Source organism: Neltuma alba, unplaced genomic scaffold, assembly GCF_004799145.2.
Source record: "Neltuma alba isolate B1F8T4 unplaced genomic scaffold, ASM479914v2 tig00005536_pilon, whole genome shotgun sequence".
In the NCBI taxonomy this organism is placed as follows: Eukaryota; Viridiplantae; Streptophyta; class Magnoliopsida; order Fabales; family Fabaceae; genus Neltuma; species Neltuma alba.
This window is the reverse complement of record NW_021634149.1, coordinates 1-25,293: the sequence shown is the minus strand read 5'-3', so window position 1 is coordinate 25,293 and position 25,293 is coordinate 1. Positions and strand designations below refer to the sequence as shown.

The following is a 25,293-nucleotide window of genomic DNA, read 5'->3' as shown; positions in this document are numbered from 1 at the left end:
GAGCTATTTTAGTAGAAATGTAACCTTGTTTTTGTTTACTCCCTTATTGATCCTCTTTTTCTCTTGTCATTACCTTGTCCTTGGATTTTGCATTGAGGACAATGCAAAATTTAAGTGTGGGGGAGGGATTGTTGTTGAGTTGTTGAGCTTTCTCTTAAAAAAAAAAAAATTTCTGCCTTTGGATTTGCACCTGTTTCCTAAGTATTGCTGCTATAATTGCTCCTTTTCTTTGCCTTATTGGTTGATTTCTGAATTGCATCGCATGATTTGAGAGTGATTCTTGCTTGGGAATTTTGCTGCTAGTTTCTGTGTCCTCCTATTTTCATTCGCCTCAGTGTTTTGCACTGCTGTATGGGCTATTTGATGTTCTCTCTGTTGCTGACTTGACTTTTGTAATCATTGGGCATCTCTTTTAAAATCCTTTTGCACAATGCTTGTGAATATTGCACGGCTGAGTTTGATTGCATTTGAATTGAGTGATTTCTGTTCTTAGTTGGTTAGCATAGTAGAATGCTTTTAGGGCAGTGTTATTAACTTTGTTTCATAGCTTGATCCTTAAGAAGAAAACATCTTAGAGAAAGCCTTAATGGAAGGATTGTTGAGCCATATATTTTTCTCATCTTGTGTGATTTTCACCTAGTTTTGGTTAACCTCTAGAACTTGTTTAGATTCTTTTTCAAAGCTGCATTAATACCTAGATTTGTGAAGATGATAGGGGCATTCATTTCTAAACCTTTACCCAAACACAAACCACTTCATTTAACCTTTGTTCACCCCTTTGAGCCTTCACTTTCATTCCATTCATTTTTTTTTAAGCAAGTATTTTGCATGAGTTACATTTGGATTTTTTATTTTGAAAAGTCGTACATCATTAATATCTATATCTTTGCCTTCTTGGGTTTGGATGCCAAAGAAAAAAAAGAAAAAAAAAAGAAATAGAAAAAGGCAAGAAAGAGAAGAAAATGTTTAGAAAAAGCCAAAGAAAGAAAGTTATAAAAAAAAAAAAGAGAAAATAAGTTGCAACAAAAGAATAAATTTGAAATAAGGCATTCCATGGTGGTTTGAAGAGCAAGGATTTCTGTCTTAAAAGGTTAAAATATGCACATTGGTGTTGTTTCATGATTGTACTTTAACTCACTTTGAGTTGATACTTTATTACTCATGCATTTCACTTGTTAGTCCATTCATTCATTTGGCCTTGTTTTTCAACATTACAACCCTTCAAGTCCCCTTGATCATGAACCTAAGGTATGTTAGTGGTGGAGATATTAGAATTTCTACAAGCTTATGGTAGGTGCTAATCTAGGTGGATTGAGTGAAATTTTTCCCATTTAAGAGATGAGTGAAACACTTGTACCCTATGTGAGCTCTATTATGTTTCTCTTCTTTTATTCTGCTATGTTTCTTATGTTAATTTCTTTGCACTGAAGTATTCTTGATTGTTGATTAATTAGGAATAAAGATTACTTGAGTTAATTGCACATTCATGCTTAGTTAGTTTTATGTTTGCTTGCATTGAGTGTCTCTATTAGATTCTTCTTTAATGATGTTTTGCCCAGGAGTGCAAAAGGCTAAGTGTGGGGGAGTTGACAAACTCAATTATTTTTATATATTTTGGTATCTTTTATATGAGTTTTGTCAGCTTAATTGGTCCCTTTTTGCCTTAATTGATTTATTTTGTTTTATTTTGAATTATTATTTTATAGGGGCAAAATTGTCATATTTTGATTTAATTGTGATTAATTGATTTTTGAGGACAATTAATGCTACCTTATCCTTGAATTTTGCTTGCAGATTCTTGGAAGATTCAAAAATATATATAAAAAAAAATAAATAAATTAAAAAAAAAAGAAAAAAATAATAAAATAATAAAAGGGGGACACCCCTAATATATATTATTATCTTCTTCAATTAGGGAGGCAGAGACGCGAAGCGGCGCGGAAAACACACACATACACGGAAGGCGGCCGAACGAAAACAGGGGGGAGGAGCTGATACGCGAACGAGCTAGCTGGCGGAGAGAAAAAAAAAGAGAGATTCAGCGAAGAGGGCAGACCAGCGAAGCACTATTCATCATCTCCTCCTCCTCCTCAGTGACAGCGAAACAGAGGCGAGCAACAGCGTGAACAGTAAACAGAGCAAAGGAAGGAGCTGACGGCCGTGCGAACAGGAGCGCTGGTGGCAGCAAACTTGATGGCAAACCGTGGCTAAGATCCTCTGATTCTCCAATTCAACAATAATGGCAGGAGCTTGGATCTTTAAGGGGGAGTTCTAGTTGCTTTAATTTCTTACTCAATAATTGTTTAACAATTCCTAGGTCTTAGGATAGTTTTTCTGATTGTTGGGATAATTGTATTGCTTAATCTGATTATATTTAGGGATTATTGTGACTGAATTATTGCTTAGTATTTGACATTGGGCTGTTTATAGTTTTAATCTCAATTATAATGTTGTGGTTATGACATTTGTATTGATTTTGGAATTAATATATTGTGATTTTCTAAGGTGGCTTAGAATTTTGGATCATATAGTCTTTTGCTAGCTTTAATTCTATTATTTTGGATTTAAGAGTTTTAATTAAACATTGGTTTTTAGCATCCTTAATCCCATTTTACTATTCTGGTTGCAGTTAGTAAGTTGGGATTTTAGGAAAATATTTTGTGGCAATTCGAGGTGGCTCGGTTGTTGGATCAAAAGCTTAATTATAATTCTTAATTCATTGTTTTTAACTCCCACATCTTTTAGAGTGATGATTGCCTGCGTTGTTGAATTGGAGGATTGATTTTTATCAGTGTTATTTGTGTGTCTCATTTTCATTTCTTTAATCTCCATTCATTTTAATCACTTTTATATAAAAACAAAAAAAAAGTATTTTAAATTTCAATTTGATTCGTAGTATTTAATTAATAGCTTTTCAAAATCAAAAATCTCTTTTTATAGTTTAGGTTACTTGCATTCATTTACTAGGGTTTAATTTCGTTTTCGGCTCCTCAAAGTGAAACGACCCGAGTTGTGCACTATACTGCATTAATTCGGTTAATTTTTAGAGTAACCCCAAAGCGACAATTAAGAGAAGTTCAACTTCAAGTAGATGCTCTGTCCCTTGTCACTAGATACTGTATTAGTTGTCACTAGATGTTCTGTCCCTTCTCACTGAATACTGTGTTAGTTGTCACTGGATGCTCTGTCCCTTGTCACTGGATGTTGTGTTGTTAGTGATGCTTTTTGATTATGTGCTTTTTTTTCCAGATGAATTGTTTCCATATGATGCTACGTGCTGTTAAGCCAGAATTGTTTGCCAATGAGGACAAAATTGAGAATGAAGTAAAATGGGTTAAAGTTTATGTGCAGAATGATACTTGAGTGTAGTTGTTTGATTGTGTTATGTTGTTTGTTATTGTTCACAATAACAATTGCATGGTACTTATATATTCAATTTCCTTGACAGTGATTCATGTGGAGTTCATGTCCTCTCTTGGCTACTAGAGTGGGAAGGCACTGTTCGTGATGATGCAGGATATACAATGCCACAATACTTCAGTAATGAACTACAAGAGTTAAAGGTTGGTTATTTGTGGTGGTTGGTTATCCATCCAAATAATGAACATGGAGATGAAGTGATGTCGTTGCTATCGGACTACAATAAGAGCAAGAAGAGGAGATAGAGTAGTCAATTAATTTTTTGTTCTGTTAGGTCATGATATGTGTTGTAAGATGACTGGCAACTAAGGGTGTTAGCAATGAGTAGTAATAGCTTAATGGTCAATAAGTCATTTTGTAACAAACTGATCAAATTATGTTTATAATATTATTACCTTTTTCATCACATGTTATAGTATTAATTTCTTTGGGTTTTATTACATTTGTAATAATATATGTTTTATATCTTTATTGATATCAACAAATTTATGTAATATTAATATTATAGGGATTATGTTATCAATATTATTCTGTGCAGAGATATTGACAAGTGGGAGTGTATAGATCAACAGCACCCAGTGTATAAATAAACAATCTGAGTTATTCAAAATAACAAGTAATATAACAGGAGTTAATGACAAGTGATATAAGAATTTCATAACAAATGAATGTGTGAATATTAACAATTGATATTCAAAATTTTTACAACTGAAAGTGTTATTTATTTATAATGTTAAGTAATATTTACATTAAAATATAATTATTAAGAAGAAGGTGTTACTCAAATTTATGTTCAATTGACAAGGGACAGTGCCTTTATTAACAAGTCACAGTACTCCATTGATAAGTTATAGTGCGACCATTTAGAAGTCACAGTGCAACCATTAACAAGGGACAGTGTGCCACCATTGACAAGTCAGTGTGTCACCGTTGACAAGTCACAGTGTCACCATTAACACTTCATTAATAATGATTATATATGACAATATAATCAAAATATAATATGATAGAATAATTAAAAATATCATATGATACTAAAATAGGTTACATAACTTAAATTCATATTGTTGACAAATTATGTCAGCAAATTAATTGACAAGTCATACTATAATGATTGACAAGTCATAACGTGTCTAATAACAATGCAGGTGCAGGTAATGACAACTAAAATGACAACAGAATCTAATATGCCAATTCATAACCAACTTTCATTTACACCTTCATATACATGAAACTACACCTATTTCACAACCCATCCCAAAAAAAAAAAATACAAGCTGCATGTAATTACGAAACTAATTATTGGTGTGTATCCATTTATAAAAAATTCCCTTCACACCCATTTACAAAATATTCTCTTCAATAATCAAATCCTTCCATTTTGTGGAATTTATTTGTGGTGTAGGTGTTGGGATCATTTCAACAGCACAAGGAATTGATGGTGGCTCTCCAATCTCATCAAATAAGGTAGGTAGAGACATAGAAAATCCATTGACACCTCCAAATAATTAATCAATCCTGCAGGAAATGACAAGTCAAGGTGCATGCATTGACAAGTTGGTAGCAAGATAATAACAACTGACATATTAAGAAATGATAATAATAGTTTCATTAAACTAAACTTACACATCTTGCTCCTCCATTGTGTTATTCCTTGTTGTTTCTATGTGGTCCTTATTTTCATTCTCTTCTACATACACATGACTACTTTTTTCATTGAATTTTATCAAATGTTCAACCCTATCATCATCTACCAACTCCACAAATGTTTTTTTTTATCAAACACAATTGAGAATTTCAAAAGAAATGAATTACTTTTTTTCCCAACAATTGATGATATAATTTCCTTCAATTCTTCATAACTTGTGCCCTCCTTTATATTTGTTGTTCTTACACTACCTCCCATATATCTCATGTCATCTTCTCCATCATTTATAAACTTTCTCCCTATGTAAACAAAGCAAAATAAGTGCTTTCCAGACATACTCGCCATTAGTAATATAAACCTGCATCAAGAATCACGCAACTGTCATTGACAAGTCAAACAGCTATATTGACAATTGTCGCAGCACGCATTGACAACTATCACGGCTTGATTGACCACACAATATCCTATTTCGTCCTAAGGGTTTCTACCTACACTAACCTTCATCTTTTTCTTCATTTGCCATTAAACTAATGTCAAAACAGAGCAAAACCACCCACAATATACCCAAAAATAGAGCACCCATAATCGTTCTACAAACCCAACTTAAATCACCAACACACACCAACCAAAAAAACAGCTTTTTCATTGATTAACTTGTAAATCCTAGACCAAAAACAAAAGCTTTGTAGTACCAAAGGCAAAAACGATTTTCTGATGTCCCATTCCCAAACACAATCAATATGTCAAGCAAAGTAGGAGAGGAGAGGAAAGAAAGTTTCAGACCTGATGATTTGTGGAGATTCAAATGGAAGCTCTTTGTAGTTCACTAATAGTAACAGGGAAGATATTTCATCATCAATGGCTCCTTCCTTCTTTCTCCATGTCTTCTCTCTCAATCACAACAGATTCATTAAGCAGGAAACTCACTCAGTGTCTTTGTTTATGATATGCTAGGGCAAAAGAGTCATTTTAACTTTCTGAAGTTTGCAGCCAAGTCCCTTTGGGACTTTAGAAGAATTATGAGATTTCAGGAGATCTTTTTGCTGTATATTTGGTTCTGTGGGACCTTAATGTCATTTTCCTTTTAGAATATCCAAATACACATTATCAGCAGCATTTTTTACTGATGTACTTGCTGCTTACAGTGCTATTTATAAATCGTTTTTTATGGATTCACATCAATTAAGAAAGTTAGTTAAAACTAATTAATAATTTTAAATTAATTAAAATTATTTCAACTTTCTGAAATTACTTTAGTATGAAAATTGTTTAATTTAATTATAATAGATACCCCTTCGTTAATTATTTCTCTTAACATCCATTAATTTCTCTATCCATCTTAATGATCTCTTTAGTAGTTTAATACTTCTCTCAAAATTGGATTCTCACTAAAATTTATGTTGACAAAAAAGTGTTTGAGATCCTTTAGAAGCACTTAAAAAAAAAAAATGCTTCACATGCTTATCTCAAACTCTGTAAAATTACTTTTAAAAAGTTAATACATACACCCCTAAAGAAAAAGTGAAAAACCATGCAAAATAATGATGTTTGAAAGAGAATACCAAAGCGCGTCACAATTGCATTGCAAAGTACTACCCAAAAAAAAGAAAACTCAATCTTCCAATTTGTTCTAACATTAATGAATGGATTAAATCTATACTTCAACCTTCACCCTTCTGGAATGTTTTATTGTACTTAAAAGCATGACGTAATAGGGTTTAGTTTTTAGGGGGAATTACAATCAAGTCCCACAGAAAAAAAATAATTATCAAAAAGTCCCAATAACAACCTCAACAATCTATAATGACAAGTTCTACAGTGAGAATGACAATATCTAGGACTTGTTTTTCAATTATTTTCCTTACTTGGGACCTCATTGTAATTCTCCCTAGTTTTTATTTCTGTGCCCTATTGCATACATCTTTCCCCACATCCATTATATTTAGCTCCCTTTGCCATCAATTTCACTTAGAGTATTCTTTTTTATCAAACAAAAGTTATCGGGTGTTTGGATGAAAATCATGATTTTAAAAATGATTTTACAGTACATGAAGTAAACATGTAAAAAAAATTGTCTCAATTTGCATGAAAACATTGTTAAAAAATGCTTATGGAGGTTCCCAAACACCCCCTATGAGAAAAATCAAGAAGCCAAAAAGGAGGCCAGAGGTAACAAGGTGACGCTGAGAGACTTAAGCAAATATCAGGTAAAGGAAGGCAGAACGTTGCATCAGAGGAGGCTGAGTTATGTTAGGGCTATATACTCAGAGTTACGATGTATCCAACATCCTAAAATATTTTCTCAGGTGCATCAACATCTTAAAATATTTTGTCATGCATCCAGCATCCCGAAATATTTTTTTTCCTACGTTAACGCTAGATGTATAAAAAATATTCCATGGTGTTGGATATACCTAAAAAATACTTTAAAGTGTTAGATGCATCAAAAAATATTTCATTGTGCTGAATGTACCACAAAATACTTCAGAGTGTTTGATGCATCTTGACCCTATACTTAAATTTCCATTTTCATATCATTACAACGTATGTTTAAAACAAGTCATAAATATACTAAAATGAACACGTATCACATATATGTAAACCACACATACATTACATACAAACAAGTCAACATATTAATGAGTTGGTACACTAATTTGGTGGTCAGTAGGTCGGGTTAAATAGGACTTGGACTGAAAATTTCCTAAAATAAGGATAAACCCCAAGACCAAATTGCTAAGTTGATTAAGCCGCCCTGGTAGGCCCAATCTATTGAGCGCTCTAACAAAAATGTTGCTGAAGTTTAATGATCAATATTTAGCACACGTACTCTTAGAAAGACAATAATTCATCAACGGTCACCATATTTGCAGATATATTGCCATGTTGATTAGTAAGGGACCCCATCCTCGCATCAAGAATTGCCAGTTGCGATTTGACCCATGGTGGATTGGACCTGCCTTCTACCCAGAGAGCTTCCCCTGTATCTTTATGCTTAAAATCAGGATACTTAGGATTCCTCTGCAAATTATCAGAAAGGATTAAAACCAGGACGTAACATCTTATATAGGATATTCAGCAAATATGGAAGGATCCTTGGTGTAAAAATGGGGAAATCAAGTAAGGCAAATTGAGAAAGTATAGCCTCGCAGGTGTCACTGGAGAAGTGAGCTAAAAAAGTTGCAATATTCAGTAGCCATGAGATAATTGAAAAGTGAAACAATCACTTGATCCACAAGGTTAAAATTTTAATAATCGGTCTACCTTGTTCTTCCGATTGTCCCACCACTCCACAGGATTAGCAAAAAATGCTTGCCATAATTCTTCTACAGAGCCAGTATTAAGTGCAGCGTAGTTTCCTTTGCTACCTGAAATCATCCAGCAGAAAGCGGCGTAAGTTATGTATAAACAGAACAATAGTAGATACTTTCACTTTATCAAAAATACAAGAGTTGCTAGACGTCGTGGAAATCAGACTATTAAGTACAAGACTTGCCAGATATCATAGAATCAGGCTCCTGGTCATATGAGGAGGATGATAAGGGGCTCCTTTCAATGAAATTCAGCTGCTGACAGACCACCTGCACAGGATCTAAGGCTCACTGATCTGCTAGTGGGAAGGCCATAAATATTAATAATAAATTAAATATTGGCAATTACGAAACCTTGTAGTAAGTGTTCTGTTTCCCGTCATCACTTTCAACTGTATCTGTAACTAAACGACCAGAAACATAAATTTGGTGCCCTTTCTCTAAATGCTGAAAAGCAATATGTGCCAGCTCATCCCAGAATGTCAAATTAATCCTATATTCCAAGGAATAAAGCATTTAATAAGAGATTGGCCAGAGATTAGCAGTCCAAAACGAAGTCAAATTGTACCAAAATTGAAGGACAAAGAGGAAGCAACAAGAAACAAAGCCCAAGTCCTGTGAAACGCAAATAAAATACCAGGATGTCTGGGTGGCGTTTTTCCTGACGGCAAGGCGGGTCCAAGCAGTCACTTTGCCCGAAGGAAAGTGCTTAGTTTCAATGGGAGTGGCGACAACGCCTATGAGATTGACGGAGTTGCAAAGCTCTTTATTCCAAGGAATCTCGGAGGGCTTAGGGTAGGCCACCGTGACCTGATTGTAGTGGTCATCGCCGTAGGATTGCTCTTTGAAATCATCTTTGAAATCATCCATTGAGCACTTCAAACGGCCATTCCGCCTCGTTTTGGACTGCCTCCAGCAGCGAGAGTAGATGGAACGCACAGAAGCCAGGGAATGGTTTGAGCATTGGATCCCAGAAGGGATAGTAAGTCTTGAACTAGGGTTTTGGGGGGTGAAGAGCAAGTTCCTTAAGCTAGTTGACGCTATTGCTTGTTCCAACACAGCCATGACATTGACCAGATTATTTAAGCAAACGCGCGCGAAATGGAGAGGACGTTGCTGCTCAAATCAGGAATGCGACGGATGAAATGTCTGGGCACCGCGAAATATGGCGGCACCGCGGCAGCAGCGAGGAGCAAATGAGCCCCGAAGCAAAAAAACGCAGGCCTCATCAATATTGGGCTACAAATTGAAGTGACCCTTGGGCCATTTCTTTGGGCCTTCTATTTTGGGTTGTTTCCTCCGCACCTTTTACTTCTTCCCATATTATTGGAAAATTGTTAGATCCTATCGTTCTATTAAATTTGTAATTCTTTCCTTATACTTTGTTTTTTGACCAGCAATTCTTTCCTTATACTGTAACGCATTGAAGCTTGTATTAAAAAATGCATCGAGACTTTTTATTTTAAAAAAAAAAAAACTCATCGGGACTTTGTTCTTATGCTTTTCCGACAGGTTAGAATGTGGCAGTGATTATAATGCCAACTAAGCAAATTTAATACAGTCAGCGTCACATAAGACGAGTTTTGAGGGACTCAAATTCTCTCCCTGTTGAAAAATAAAGATGGACGGACGTAACACAGAAAAGTATGAGGATTGAGGCGTGACAAAATAAAATATGAGGATTGCATTATAAACTTGGTAAAATTATAAGGATCAATTAAATAGATAAATTTTCCCTATAATTTATAAAAACCATTGGAGAAAAATTATGTACTACCTCCGGTCCTAATTATAAGACCAAGTTGACTAATTTGAGAAGATCAAGAAAATAAGTTCAGTTAGTTATTCGTAATACATGTGTTGTCTTTTCTAAAATATCCTTGCTAATTAAATATGTTGGCTATAACTATCATTATTAGAAGGACTATCTTGAAGAAAAATGTATAAATACGAGAGACAAAATGAATTGACGTCTTATATTTAGGACCAAAATAAAAGTTTAAATTTGGCTATTGGTTTGTTGCAAATAAATGTACTGATTTTTCTACACGTTACTCGACTTACGTGCACCCCTTTTAATTACAGAATCTAAAAGATAAACCCCATCATCGTGACTTTGCCAATATTAATTTTAATCTCGTGTTTTCCAAAATTTGGCAACTAATAGAAGTATAGACATATTTTTCACAGGAGACTGAGTTATTAAGTTAATGTTGAAAAAAGTTTACTGTTTTCTTTTTCTACCTTAAAAGGTTACTGTTTACAACAGTCCATGCTTCTCCCTCTTTAAAAATTACTGCACAGATTTTTTTACAAAAAAAAAATATTAGAAAGCCAGACACTAAGGACATGAGACTAAAAGTGGGATTAAACTTGCAACCTACCACTCAGAAAAGCATTTCATACCACTTGGTTATAATATCACTAACATAACTGCGTTTAATTGGTTCTTACCCCAACAACAATAAATCTTGGGCCTGCGGATCACAAATGAAAAGTCATCGGCTTTATTTTTAAATGCCAAACCATCAAACACAAATGATAATCACAAATGAAAAGTCATCGGCTTTATTTTTAAATGCAAAACCATCAAACACAAACGATAATCAAATTTTAAAAGAAAAACAAAGCTTTGTTGAATTTCAAAAGATGCCGAAAGTGTAACTTTATTTGGCCTGACGAAATTGCAACTCTACCCATAGGATATAAAGATCTGATATTGACAATATTAAGAGAGGAGCTTACCTAAATGAGGACTCCCTCTCTTGGAAAGATACAAGTGAAACTTTACCTATACCATACGGTGCGTGCAAGTGGACAGAAAAGCTTTATCACTTGAGAGTTGGAATAAAATCACACAACTACATCCAAGCCCCATGACTTGCAATCAACGACCTTTTACAAATTTTTATATAATATATCTAAACTTAAATAGTAAATACTGGACCAGGGAGGACTCGTACAATGATATAATTGTATAAAATAGTGTGGGTGCGTAGAGAGAGGGAGCGAGGGGCACACCCTTATTGGTGCTTCCACCTTTAATGGTTTATCGCCCAATAATGATCCATAAGAATAGAGAAAAGAAGCGTAATTACTTTTGAATAAACAACTCAGGCACACCATAAACAAACAAAAAGCACCATCATTTTTCTGCTGGACTTGCGACACCAAGCATTCTTAAAGTAGCCATTATCCATTTCAGCTCTGCATTTAAAAATCTCTAGAATTACATCATTAATTAATAAAAATATGTTACACACCACTCTAACCTTTTACTAAGGTCCCACAGCCCACTACAAAAACTAAGCCCCACTATAAAAGCGCTTCCATCATGTTCCACTACCCCCCACGCATTCATACTAAAAAGAAAAGCAAATCGATATTAGATGAACTTTGACAATTTCTTACCCTTTAATTGAAATTTGATCAGACATGGTGGGGTCCACTTATATTTTCTTGGGCATTGACATCGAACCCTCTATTGGCAAAAGCTGAAAGAAAGGCTAAAAAAGAAAGTGCTATGGCATCTGACTTTGATTGCAACTTGATGCGAGCCAATGACTAAAATTATGGGGGGAATTGGAACAGACAAATAACCTGTGGGTCCCAGCAGTATTAGGTGAGCCCTGGATGGGACCGTTGGATTGTGAACCCCCGTGCCTGCGTTCTATGAAGGAGGGTTAGTTTCTGGCTTCACTATACTGGAGGTGTCCGGTGGTTGTGACTGGTATATCGCTGATGCCAGAGATATGGGCATGATGCAAAGAGCCTTTGATTGTAGGAACTGCATGGCAGCCCCAACATTTTCTTCCATAAGCTTAGCCACATGTGTTTCTGTGCCATCGTTTGACCATTTCTCCCATGCTGGTTGATTTCTTCCACCTTCACTTCCTTCTTCCTGATCAATACCAGACTCGTTAATAAGTTAAGCCAGAGAGAACTAATAAATCTTGAAAAATCATATTTCTTCAGATTAATTACCTCAACTGATGATAATGGAATGTCAGTGACCAGCGGTGCCACTGCACCAGCTCCGCCCAATCTACTCATGCTCAAAACCTGAAAGACCAGATGATAAACAACTGTCATTACAAGTTTTCAACACTCAGCAATAAATCCAAGATGACTGGTTTAAACTGGGCCCTATAACATGCATGGGTCAAAGGACTCAATCCAGAGTGGCCCCCAACATTATAGTAGGGTTCACAGCCAAGAGTAGAACCCAATCAATAAGCCGAATGAGAGGAATCGTAATGCATTGATTAAGCAACTTGTGTAACAGGTGAAACCATGAAATCATATTAAAAGCTGTTGTCCCCTATACAGAAAGGCCAGGTGTTTTGGATAATATTAAGATCATATAAAATACAAGAGGAGGAGCACAGGAGCATCTACCTTAACTTGAAGCCTCAAGAACTTGACATAATCCACAATTTCATCTAGCATGGCAGCTCTATCTGTCTGATTAGAGCACAAATGCAGAACAATATTACAGTCAATGAAATCCTGAAAATTATTTTCTTACGAAACGCTACTTGACCATAATGTAGAGAAACATAGACCACCACACAGGCAAGCCTTAAAGATCGGTAATCACTCCACCATTTTTCAATTATAACAATAGTTATGTCAGGAATTTCAGTAGAACCAAAAAAAAAAAAAAAAAAAAATTCTTCACATCTAATACTTGAAAGGAAAGACTAGAATATCAATTAAAACTCCTTCCTTGATATTTGTTGCTGTTGTTGTTGGTATTGCATATTTCTTTTACCGAGTAATCTATCCTTGCTTTACAAAAAGAATAAAGATAAAAGACATAAAAAATCAATATATTAACATTTTAAGTTGCCCTTGCATTCCTGCAAGCTTTGTGTCAAGCAATGTCCAAAATTCACTCTTTTTTTGAACAATGGCATCTACTTTATTAAACTCATACTGAAAAAGAAAGACAACAAGCTTGGTGGAGAAAAGGAGATGGTTGTGCCCGAAACAAATACGCAATAAATCATTAACAACCAACAAATCAAATGCGCCCTCTAGCTGTTATATTTTCAGCACTGCTTTCTTCTTTTATTGTAATTGACAGGTAAGCTCAGTTTTGTTGCTGGGGATATAGTGCTAGATATTCACAAATTGGTTATAAGTCAAGTGGATATTAGATACATCTCCGTGATTTTTATCCAACTAATCCTTATCCATTCTCCAACTTTTCAGGTCAAAAATGAAACAGAAAAAGGAAACCCTGAGTTTTCTACTATTTACATGCAAAACTCCACTCGATCAAACAAACACAAAACCAAGTTTGCTAATAAAATGTCATGTAGGACATGTAGAAGCCAATACCTTATTGACACTAGGAACAAGTTCCTGCAAAGCTCTGATTCTTTCTGCTATTCTTTCTCTGCGCAACTGTTATCCAAAGGTGAAATGAAGAGTCAGGAAACATGAGCATAATCAAGGAATTAGCTATAATTTTCAACAGTTTATGCCCATCTTTGATTTTAAAGAGCACAGCAAGCAGACAGTCTTGATTCATGTAAATATTCTGAAGCTCACCCGCTCAGCTATACTGTGTGGATCTGTAGCTTGTCCTCTTCTAGCTCGGACTCTTGGACGCATTGATGGTGGATGTGGAGCTGCAGGAATAGTAGTAGGCAAGGGTTGGCCATGAAAAACCTGCAAAAGAATTATCTATCATCAGGACCAATAAAAAGTTATTTGATCACCAAGTCCCCCACTCCCTCCCAAAGGGGGGATGACCAAGAACAATTATCAAAAATTTGATTCTCGCCATAAAACCAAAAACTTTTATCTACGGGTTATTCAAAATCAAGTAATCTCCTATATGATCAACAGGTTCAAAGATCCTAGGAAATAGACAACAAGCAGAAATTCAAGTGCCAAAGTAACCCAATCTTCTAATGTGCCATAATCCTGCACCGTTTAAACCACTCCACGGAAACAATGTCATATGGCTATAGCTATAAGTGGCAAAGGTTGACCTCTGGTCTTTAACAGTCCAGAACTGACCTTAAACTTCAAGTTTAATAAATTGTTCTATTTCTAATAGCTGAACTCCAAGTCCTCGAGGAACAAAAATCCACTCCAGGCATGGCAATCTGATGAGAACTATCTTTAATGCCTACAACCTATATCCAGTTGGCAACAGCAAAGACACGAGCAATAGATCTTTTAATATGCCAGCCAATTCAATCTCATCTCTGAGATTCGGCTATTGCAAAGGGGGACAAACCTTACTAATGCATGGGTCTCATTTTGCTAAATCATCCAATGCTTTCTCTGCACCGTATAGGCTAAGTTACGGGGCCACAATGGTAGTGGCATAACATGCCCAAGTGACAAAACATTGCTGAACACTAAAAATAGGTTCACTTAATTACGTCTCCCTTCCCACTTACATTTGCATCAGATTGTATTATAGCATTAGATACCGGCCATCCAGCAATTCCATCATTAAACATCAGTCAAATGCTATTATTTCTTCCTCACTAAAAAAAATGAATCTAACACGGTTCAATAATCAGAATTCGAGCTCTTACGATTAAATGCTTAAAAACCTTATATTTTCATCCCTGTCATGTCAGCTATTGAACAAATATGAGATTTGACTGGACCGAACAAAACACCAGTTTATTTCATTACAGAACAAAACTATTGCCGCCACATAACAGCGTCATAGAAACTTAACTATGAGTCTTCTCATGAATACATCGATAGAGATGAAAAGAAGAAGGAGGGAGTAGGGAATAATTTGTTTAACAAACTAAATATATACCACAGACTATTTCTCACTGAAACAAAAACATAAACCATTGAACCGCTATGCTTGCTTTCAATTGACGATCATAACCCAAAATCGAGAAATAAAGCATCTATCAATATTCTTTTTGTGAATATCAGTTCATTCATTTCAGCGGATTGCTGACCACACACACGGAAACAAGAAAAAAGCAATAACACTTGTCTTACATTCTTCGCTCTATTATCAACGATATCTTCGCGAAATCGCTTCCCACTTCCAGAAGGCTCCTCGGGCTTCAAAAAACCTCCTTTCCCTTGCTCCAAGCTCAGGCCTAGCTGATACACCGGTGCATGAAAGGCACCACTACCGGCGCCAGCGCCAACAGAAGTGAGGTGGTCGGTGCCGTCGCCGGAGTTGAGCTGCAGCATCATCGGGGGCGGAGCAGCCGTACCGGCTAAGCCGGAGTCGGCAGAAGCAAAAGTTGGGAGCCCAAGGATTTGCTCGAGGAAGTCGTCGGCGGGGGCGTCGGAAGGATTATTTGCCATGAGTTCGGACTGGAGCGAGTTGAGTCGAGTTGAGAAAACGCGTAGAGGAACCAATTCCTATCTACATGAAGGAGAGAGAATTCCTGCAACCTAGAGCTGTGCTTTGTTCCTAGTGCTGCTTTTTCACTACTCAGGAGAAGACAGTTCTCTCTGTGGAAGCTAAGCTAAGAGACGGGGCCTAGAGTAGTGGCTTTATCTTTGGACCTTGGTTAAAAAATTTTGCCCCTTTGTGCCAACAGAAAACTTCCCCCTTTGTCTAAAAGGGGCTTCATTTTGAGTGATTTACGTGTCCACCCATCGCTTTTCGTTCTCTCGGGCATGTCCCTTTTCTCTTCCTTTCTGGCAACTAGACTTGCAGCCTTGCAGGTAGTTTACAAGTTTAAGAGGGTGTTTGGCATTTTTAAAATCGCGGTTTCAGAAGTACTTTTCTGTAAAGTAAAATGAGGTAACCTCCTCCACATATTTACTTCGTAATCCGTAAAAACATTTTTAAAATCATGGTTTGGTTTCTATCTAAACACCCCCTAAATAGAAGAAACTCTTTCTTGTACCCATGTACATTATAGAATCTCACTAGCATGCACAAATAACATCCAACCCATGGCTTCTATTAAATGTGAGTGATATACACGCGGGAGTCATTAAACCAGCAATTTTTTAAGCTTTCTAACTCAACAATAATAGCCAGTGCTGCTTGTTGGGTTAAATGCTAGCCTGCACCACCTAGCTCATAACTGGTGGCTGGTTAGTCACAGGGTGTTAGATTAAACCAATATAAATCACATTTTTAATTAAGTATGATGGAGCAGTGTTGAAACAAACAATGCTAAGCCTTATAGGATGATTGTGATGTTTTGGGATCAAATCTTTAAAAATATTTTGCAAAACATTCAAATTTTCATGAAGGGATAGAAAAATCAATAACAGTTAGTTAGCTATAAAAATTAAATCCGGACAAAAAACTATAAGAAATAAATTGGTATTGGAAACAAATTATACATCAACCCAGTTTTTGTTTTTTTGGTGGGCGGGGGTTGGGCTGGGGGTACCATTGGTGTAAGATATTATAATTTTCAGACATCTTGTTATAGGATAACAGAGTTAGAAACTCGTAGCCCAATCCATTATTCGTAAATTTAGCAGTAAAAACCGCACTCACTTACTTAAAGGGGAGGGGACTTAAGTCCCTATTACGAGGCTTAGGAAGGCATCATAGAATGAGGATATTTAGATTAACGCGTAAAGGTATAATACAGGTTTGTCCTGCGGAATATGGATATCACTTAAAAAAAACTGTTCAGGCATTCTGCCTTTTGCTTGGATTAAACCTGAATCCGTCTAAAATTTTTGTGCAAAATAAACTCATGGTCCAAAAAGAAGATAAGAGAGGTAGAAAGGGCAAGAAATTTAGATTTTGGTTCTAAATACAGTGTATGTTTTAAAATATTTTCTTTGTCCATTGTACACTGTATCTTGTAATATTATGCAATTATTCGTCTATTTACTCGAGTCATTTAATGATTAATCTTACATAGTATCCTCAAGTCATGTGGTTAATTAGTTGGGTTTATTAAGATGAGATATTGGGTTCTTTTCACAAGATTAAGAATACAAAATACTTTCTTAAGATGTTTGAGATGGTAAGAATATTTTTATGATCGGAAATAATATCAGAGTAGGGGATTGGAAGATGAAGATAATACATTCAGCATTACCAAAAAAAGAAAAATACAGGATTAATTTCTTAATAACATGGGAGAAAATTAGCTAAATTAAATATGATATCCTAAAGTATTATTTTTAATTCTTCACCAAAATTTTCTTAATGTAACTCATATTTAATTATTAAAATATTATATTTAAGACGAATTTTAATATCAAGGCCGGAAACTAAAATGCTGCACACGTAGATTTTTTTAACCAGAATACAATGATTAAGCGTCGAAGTTGACAGATTCAATTTTCAGATTCATTCTCCCAAGTCCCAACAATAAGTTTAGCTTCGGTCAAAAAAAAAAAAACAAATAAGTTTAGCTAAATATATTAAATTTAAAATATATTTTGCAAAAATTATAGATGCAACTCAAGAGAGCAGCGACGCGTCCGCACGAGTCTCACACCCGTCGTAAGCGGACCGTTTGGTGGAGCTAACGATTACCGATATTAACCTCGCATATCCGCCGAAAAGAGCAACAAATCCGCTTGGACGTCTCACTCCATCTACTGTTTCACTGGGAGTGGAAAGAACTGTTTTTTATTCACTTTTAGGTTGAGTGAGCTCGCCTCCGGTGGAAGGGCCAGACGGATCTTGCTTTCGGCCTCATTTCTAACATCTCATAGGTGGGTTGTCTCTGTTTTCCCTGAATGCCCAATACTGATAAATCGATCAATAGCCTCAAATTTAGTTTTCGTTTATCCTTCTCCTATTCGAGTAAGTATGGATGGTAGGAAGTTTTTCACGCACATATTATTCGGGGTTTACGAATGCCCTTCATTTGGCTGATTGTCGGAGGTGAGAGAGTTCAGTGCAGCAACGTCGTCGTCGACTGGGATCTGATGGTGATGAGGGAATCGACGCCGGAGGTGGCTGTGGTTTGAGAGCTCGATGAGGCACTGTGCTCTCCCTCTGTGCGGTCAAATGGGCGTGCAGGTGAAAGGAGGCTAATTGCCATTTCCGGCGCCAAAATTTCGCCCAACCAGACGGGTCCTTCATATCCGTGGGGGAGTCATGGCTTGTTTGTTCAGGAGACTGACATTGATATTTGTATTCCCATAAAGAAGTTTACATTCTCATCTTGAGTAATATTACATTATTGAACTCTTAATCGAACTAATCTTCTGCTTAAACTCATTTGTAAATCACTCAGTGACAGACGACCCTTCTTTATGGCTATTGCGCTGACATCTAGTTTCCTGCAACTGAAGAAGTGCGAGGTCGATTTCCATACTTTTTACCCCTCCAAGAAACCTATTGTATCACTTAGAAGATACACTACAATGGCTGCTATCAGCACCACAAAATCTGTTGGGATTTCCGAAACATTCAATAGACTGAAAAGAGAAGGAAAAGTAAGGACTTTTTTCTGTTGCTGCTGCGAATCATAAGCTTTTTATTTCCTTTATGTCACAATTCAGCTTGAATAATACTGGATTATCAACTTGTTCCTTAATGTGCTCAGTTGTTGATTACTTTCGTATATTGATTGCCTATTTTGCCTTTATGGTGAAGAGATTTTAGTTGAGCACTTTAGGATGTAGAATGCTCCCAGAGTTAATTGTACACTTATTCTTTCTGACTATGTTTTTAGCTCAATATATTTGGACCTGTTGTTTCTCCCCCCTCATCCACATAGCATTCTTCCTGCAATGCACGAATCATGCATACTCGTTTTCTGTATTGGAATCTTTTCAGAGTTATTTTGAAGACGGTGGAACATGAACTGATCTTTTTGGTATTTGGTTTTCAAGAAATGGTCAACTAGATGTTGGAGTAGCATAAATTTGTGACTGCGGATGAAAGAATTCTGGAGTTTAAAGTTATACCATGGTCATGTAGATTGCTGATTCCCTTAAGATGTTATAATATTTTGTGCGCATGGATGAATATTACTAAGTACCAAACTAGTAAAAGCAAACGGCTAATTTTATGCACATTTATTCACAATGAGAATAAGCAGATCATAAAATTGTTTGGTCTACGCTAATTCACTTACTTTTGAATATTTTAGTATCATTTCTTAGTCTGCAGCTTAAATGGGAACTAGATTACTTTGTTGACCATTTTCAACACTGACACTTTGACCACCTTAAATAAAATATTGCATTTGATTCTATATGTTTTAAATCTTTTTGTTTTCGAATTGCAAATGATTTTGTTCCTCTAAGAAGTCTTTTTGTGTCAAGGTGGCTTTTATCCCATACATCACTGCTGGTGATCCTGACCTTTCAACCACTACAGAAGCACTGAAGGTGCTTGATTCATGTGGCTCTGACATAATTGAGCTAGGAGTTCCATACTCTGATCCTTTGGCAGATGGTCCTGTTATCCAGGTTTGAAGGTTTTTATGCGCTTTGGTGACATGTAATGTCCAATTCTCATATTGATGAGTCTTTCTATTCAGGCTGCTGCTACCCGTTCCTTGGGAAGGGGTACCAATTTAGATGCAATTATATCCATGCTGAAGGAGGTAAAACTGTTGAAATTTCTTGCTATTCATTAAATATTAACCTCAACCTATTTTCAATTGCTCTCCTGCTACTCTTTATAAATTTTCTTTACTCTTTTTATTTTTCACTTTTCACTGATAAGGTGGCTGTGCAAACACTCAAAAGTTGTCATGAACCAGTGATTGGATCCTGTACTGTGTCTTGAAGGGGAAGAAGATGCAATTAGACTTAATGGTATCTAGGGAATATGGTTATGGACAAGAATTTGCTGCTAAATTGCATACATGCATATTATTTTGGCCATCCTAGTTGAACACAAAAGTATGAAACCATAGAGTACCTGACCAATTTGAACCTTTGACGGGATATCTCTCTCTCTTCTGTGTGTGTGTGTGTGTATTTTTGGAAAAAAAAACTTGCACACACATCCATAGTCTTTAAAACAATTACTCCAAAGGATGGGGATATCTGAGAAATCTCCAGCGACTGCTTGCTCAGGTCAAATTAGTTTTAGATTCATGTTCTAATGACTATCCTGAATTGTTAATTTGACAGGTTGTTCCACAGTTGTCTTGTCCAATTGCACTGTTTACTTATTACAACCCAATACTCAAGCGTGGCACTGGGAGATTTATGTCCACTATTAGCAACGTTGGTGTCCATGGTAAGTCGTCAATAATTGCCTGAAGTTCATTATATCATTCTGATTAGCCCGCTTATTTAGGGACCCTTATGCCGAATAATGTGATAGAAACCATAAACGAGATCAAGAAAGCAGTTCCGATCTCCTATTTCACGTGCTACACTTAAAATTGAATTTTAAAGAGAGGTAGCATATTACCTTAAGCCTTAAAAGACGTCCTTTATTATTTTAGTACGCCAAAATTATGGAGATGCGGGATTTTTGTAATCTGCGCATGATTCAGTGTACGAGTCTAATTAGATTCCTGATTCTGATTTCTGGAGGATAAAATAGAAAAATTCCAGCACTTTCCTACCTTGTCCTGGTTTGAATTGCTATATGAGGTCAACATAAAAAGTTGCCTAGGAAATGAAAAGGAAAAAAAATTGTAAAAAAACCTATTGAACTTTGGACCACATGCAAATAGTCCCTCAAACTTAAACTTTCTGAACTGGCAATTAGATTCTTTAACTTTCATATTTCGGCAACTGGGTGCTTCAATGTATTACTATTTTTCACTTGCTGATGTTAGTTTAGTTGCGATATCAGAGAATCCCACAATCTACATATTACTATGCTACCATGGGTGGAAAGTGAGATAACATCAATGAGGGGAAAAAATCCCAAAGAATCAGGGAAAGATTTATTTACTGGAATGTGTAACTGCTAGGACCTAACATTGAAAGTCGAGGAGACCGTTTGCAAGTGAACCAAAATTTCAAGGGATCTTTTTGGCATTTTCCCGAACAAAAGCATCATTTTCTTTGTTTCCTTCCAATTTAGGTATTTGAATATTATAATAATTTTCCCTATCTTTTCAGGGCTTGTGGTTCCTGATGTTCCCCTCGAGGAGACAACAGCTTTGAGGATGGAAGCTAAGAAGCATGGGATTGAATTGGTTTGTCTACCTTTAAAATGCTGGCTCACTTTGTTCCTGAATTCTTGATTAGCTGTCCTACATATTTAATCGTTGGTCATAATTTTAGAGACGCAGTGTTAAACGTATTTTTTATTGTAGTTTGTAATATGAATTTATGAAGTGGAACAATGAAATGCTTATTGTGATCAGCTCCGGTTCTAAGTTTTAGATTCTACATTTTGCAATATATGTGTTAAATTTGTTAGTCAGTGTTGTTGCTTAAAGCTTGTTTCTGTGATGTGATTAAAGGTACTCCTCACAACACCCACTACTCCAACGGACCGGATGAAAGCCATTGTTGAAGCTGCAGAGGGATTTATTTATCTTGTAAGAATCTGTTTCAACTTTCAAACATTGTAGCTCTTCCCCCCCGGGGGGGGGGGGGTTTCTCCCCTGGTCGCTATAACTTTGCACCTTCTGAGTCCCCACCCCCTCTAAATTGAATTTTGCATAATTGACAAACTAAAGGACATAATATAGCAGAATGAAATGCAAATTCCTTTGCTATTATGTATTTATTACTTTTCTGCATGCATGGGGCGCAAGTATGGTAACCAGGTGCTTTATCTATGGTCTTATGTTTGAGGCCTTGCCCTCAACTTGGGCCTTAAACTGCGGACAACTTGGTCCCAAGTTTGGATTTCTCCTATTTGAATAATGTACTATTGTAATTAGCTGTTAAAGAAGAATGAACGATCCAGTTGATCCTCAAGAGGAAGGAATACAACACAAAAGAATCACCTGGTTTCGTTAGTTAAAAAGATAAGCAAAAGAATTGAGGGTTGGTGGGTCAATTAGTGGCCATCAGAAGTGGAAAAAGTGCATCGCCAATATCAAGAAACCTGTCGTGATGTTCTCTTCACTTTTAAATTCTGTCTAATCATCTTCTGTTTGAACTTTAGCAGAGCGACAGCAATATCTAATTGCCTTTTATCCCAAAATATTGAAAATGTGATGCAGAAACAGTAAAAACAGAAAATGTCTTGCAATTTGGTGATATTATGCCTATGAAACATCATGATTCATAGACCATTTCCTGATCTGCAATATAGGTGAGTTCAGTAGGAGTCACTGGAACTCGAGCATCAGTGAGTGATAAGGTTCAGGCTCTTTTGCGTGAAATTAAAGAGGTTTGTCAATTTAATCTTTGTCTTAGTTCTTTCATTTAAAGTAAAAGCCTTTTTTCTGAAGTAGACCCCCCCCCCCCCCCCTTGAAGCCATGTTTTGCTATGAAAGTCTTCTGAATACTTTGAAAAATTCTTGTCAATCTTTTAACCTGCTCTTAGCCTGTCATCTCTTTGGTTGGAACTTTCTTGTGCTGGCAATTGATCATGTATGATTGATAACAATCGGCTACCATGAGACTGGGTGAATATTTAATAGCCTGCACACCATGGTCACATTGTTAGCATTCTCCATCATGATTAAACCCTTTGTTGACTACCTCATTTCTTATCAGACGACAACAAAGCCCGTGGCAGTTGGTTTTGGGATATCAAAACCAGAGCATGCGAAACTGGTTTGTTCTTTGCCCATAACTTTTGGTGCTTCTATCTTGACGCAGTACTTGATACTGAATCATGTAATTTGATTTGATGCAGATAGCGGGATGGGGAGCTGATGGGGTGATTGTTGGCAGTGCTATGGTGAAGTTGCTTGGTGAGGCCAAATCTCCCCAGGATGGGTTGAGAGAATTAGAAAACTTCACCAAGTCGTTAAAATCTGCACTTCCTTGAAAACTAGTTGATGAACTTGAATGAATAAGATTCATATCCTCTTCACACTTCTGTAGTACCCCCAACTGTTTTCCTAGTGTTCCATCTCATTGAACTACCTTTGACACAATAAGTAATCTACATTTTATTGCACACATATATATTGTCTCCCTTTTTTCAAGCTGACCGTTGAATTTCGGACACTGTTTTTACTCATTGGCGCTCAGAATAGTTTTCAAAGAATGAAATGGTGGTGAAACAGACTACTTTTAAAGGAAGATGATTGAAGGCTTTGATGGATATAGTAAGGCCACGAACCAATGTGTTCATTTGATTCCTTGAATGCTTAGTAATATGTTATATTTTTTAAGCGGTGTCACAACTTAATAGCAACTTTTCTTTGGCGACAATTGATAGCAACTTTACTCTCATTCCAGAACTTCACATGGTCATTTTCTATCTGTTTTTTGGGGGCTTTGAAGGGAAAGGAATAGGATTTGCTTTTCTTCCTCTCGTTAGGACGAGAAATGCCCTACTGCTTTAATTTTTTAGTCCTCCTCCCCTCCTACCCTGCGTCTCCTTTGGAGGAAAGGATGTGGATAAATCTTGTAAGACTAAATTAATCAGATAAAATTTCTAAAATTTCTAAAATTTCAAAAGCATTTTTACTTTGATTAAATTTTAGAATCACACCTCTTTATCATTTACAGTTTTGGTACCCTCTCAAACTTTAGCAAGCACCCTCATCCTAGAAATGTAAAATTATTTTTTTCAGAATGGAAAATTTTAAAACTACACAAGATTTGTGCTATATGCAGGGTGAAAATTTTAAGATTTTAAAATGAAAAGTTGACTTTTTAAAATAAGAAATTGATATTGTGTAATATGACTTTCTATTCCTGCAAAAAGCGAAAAAAAAAAAAGAAAAACTCATTTGATACCACCATAACAGTCAACTTAATATTAACTCTCTTTCTCTCTCCTCCATTAAAAATTGAAATCTTCCCCGCGCCTCTTTCGAACCAAACACATCCTTCAAGGCTGACGGGTTTAACGCTCTGGAGTCTGAATCACAGATACATTAGGGCACATTTGGAAGTCACGAGCTTATATAGGTGCAGAATATTGAAGGGAAAGGTATTTGGTCAGCTATCGTGAAATATGGGAGGGAGGAAAAAACTCCCCAGGCGCATTGGACAGCGAGAGAGATGAAGCTGCTCCATATATGATCGTTAGGTAATGCCCCGGGAAAATAAAAAAATTCCACGAGGAAAGGTGTTTGAAAAGTGCATGCATCAATGGTACCAATAAAAGCAAAATGTGTTTGAGAAAATAAGAAAGCAAGGTTGACCCAGAAACCGAAATGAATCATCTAATGCGTGCAGTACTTTGTGCAGTAGATGTGTGAGAGAGTAGATTCCATCTTGACCTTCTAACTCTTTTTTCAATCGCACAAGTGCGTTTATTGCAAAGGATAACATCAAGCTCAAACAAATACTTCTCCTAGCACAGCTCCTGGTAAGGCAGTACACTGACTTGAGAAGAAAAGAAAATGAATCGATCTATTACCTTAAAAAGGAAAAGAAAAGAAAATGAACTGATCATCCAGCCATTTTGCTTATTAAGAGATCAAGTAATCAACACAAGGCTGGAATTTACTCACGAGGCTATGGAGTGAAGTCCTAAATGTACAGCAAACAGGAACATGCATCATAAAATTACTGAGTTTGAAACAATCATTCAAACAAAATGTTTCTAACAGGAGGTAGATGCCTAACGTCTCCCAGACGCCACAGATTCAGCAGAGAATAAATACTTCACACGAGAAAGAACTGAATCATGCGCGGGATCATAAGGATGGTCTTTAGAAGGAATCTCCAATATCGCCGGAACAGGCTTGTTGTAGCTATCAACTAAAAACCTTATCATGTTTGCAACCTGGTTAATTGATGATAGGGCATTAGATCCTCCATATGACACCAAAAATTATAAGCGTATGGAGAACAGAAATTCATTGTAAATCATAGTAACGAAATTCCAAGATTAGACTGCATGAAACGCAACTCCATTGAATGCTCATGAATGAGGTCAGTGGTCAGTAGCATGGGACAGACTTAACA

The 25,293-nt window shown here is 36.3% G+C and overlaps 3 protein-coding genes across 5 annotated transcripts; 1 reads left to right on the top strand and 2 right to left on the bottom strand.

Moving 5' to 3' along the window:
• Positions 1-7,637: 7,637 nt before the first annotated feature.
• LOC114747979 (protein OSB1, mitochondrial-like) lies at positions 7,638-9,577 on the bottom strand. The gene is made up of 5 exons (XM_028936336.1): positions 9,017-9,577; positions 8,734-8,872; positions 8,565-8,649; positions 8,333-8,436; positions 7,638-8,089 (listed from the first exon to the last, which is right to left on the bottom strand). Exons 1-5 carry the CDS (start codon positions 9,442-9,444, stop codon positions 7,901-7,903), a joined length of 945 nt encoding a protein of 314 aa, XP_028792169.1. The 5' UTR covers positions 9,445-9,577; the 3' UTR covers positions 7,638-7,900.
• Positions 9,578-11,556: 1,979 nt separating this feature from the next.
• Positions 11,557-15,830, bottom strand: LOC114747980 (transcription factor UNE12-like). Its single transcript, XM_028936338.1, has 6 exons — positions 15,373-15,830; positions 13,939-14,058; positions 13,726-13,791; positions 12,778-12,843; positions 12,364-12,441; positions 11,557-12,280 (listed from the first exon to the last, which is right to left on the bottom strand). The coding sequence occupies exons 1-6, from the start codon at positions 15,688-15,690 to the stop codon at positions 12,050-12,052; spliced, it is 879 nt and encodes a 292-aa protein (XP_028792171.1). The 5' UTR covers positions 15,691-15,830; the 3' UTR covers positions 11,557-12,049.
• A 2,017-nt stretch (positions 15,831-17,847) lies between these two features.
• LOC114747978 (tryptophan synthase alpha chain-like) lies at positions 17,848-23,354 on the top strand. Of its 3 annotated transcripts, none has more exons than XM_028936334.1 (10): positions 17,849-18,030; positions 18,564-18,759; positions 19,594-19,740; positions 19,812-19,877; positions 20,413-20,521; positions 21,361-21,437; positions 21,708-21,785; positions 22,511-22,588; positions 22,918-22,977; positions 23,060-23,354. In XM_028936334.1, the coding sequence occupies exons 2-10, from the start codon at positions 18,577-18,579 to the stop codon at positions 23,192-23,194; spliced, it is 933 nt and encodes a 310-aa protein (XP_028792167.1). In that variant the 5' UTR covers positions 17,849-18,030; positions 18,564-18,576; the 3' UTR covers positions 23,195-23,354. The 3 variants fall into 3 exon arrangements, with proteins under 3 accessions (XP_028792168.1, XP_028792167.1, XP_028792166.1); XM_028936333.1 differs by having other exon boundaries at positions 17,850-18,030; positions 18,558-18,759; XM_028936335.1 differs by lacking the exon at positions 22,918-22,977 and having other exon boundaries at positions 17,848-18,030; positions 18,558-18,759.
• Positions 23,355-25,293: the final 1,939 nt, after the last annotated feature.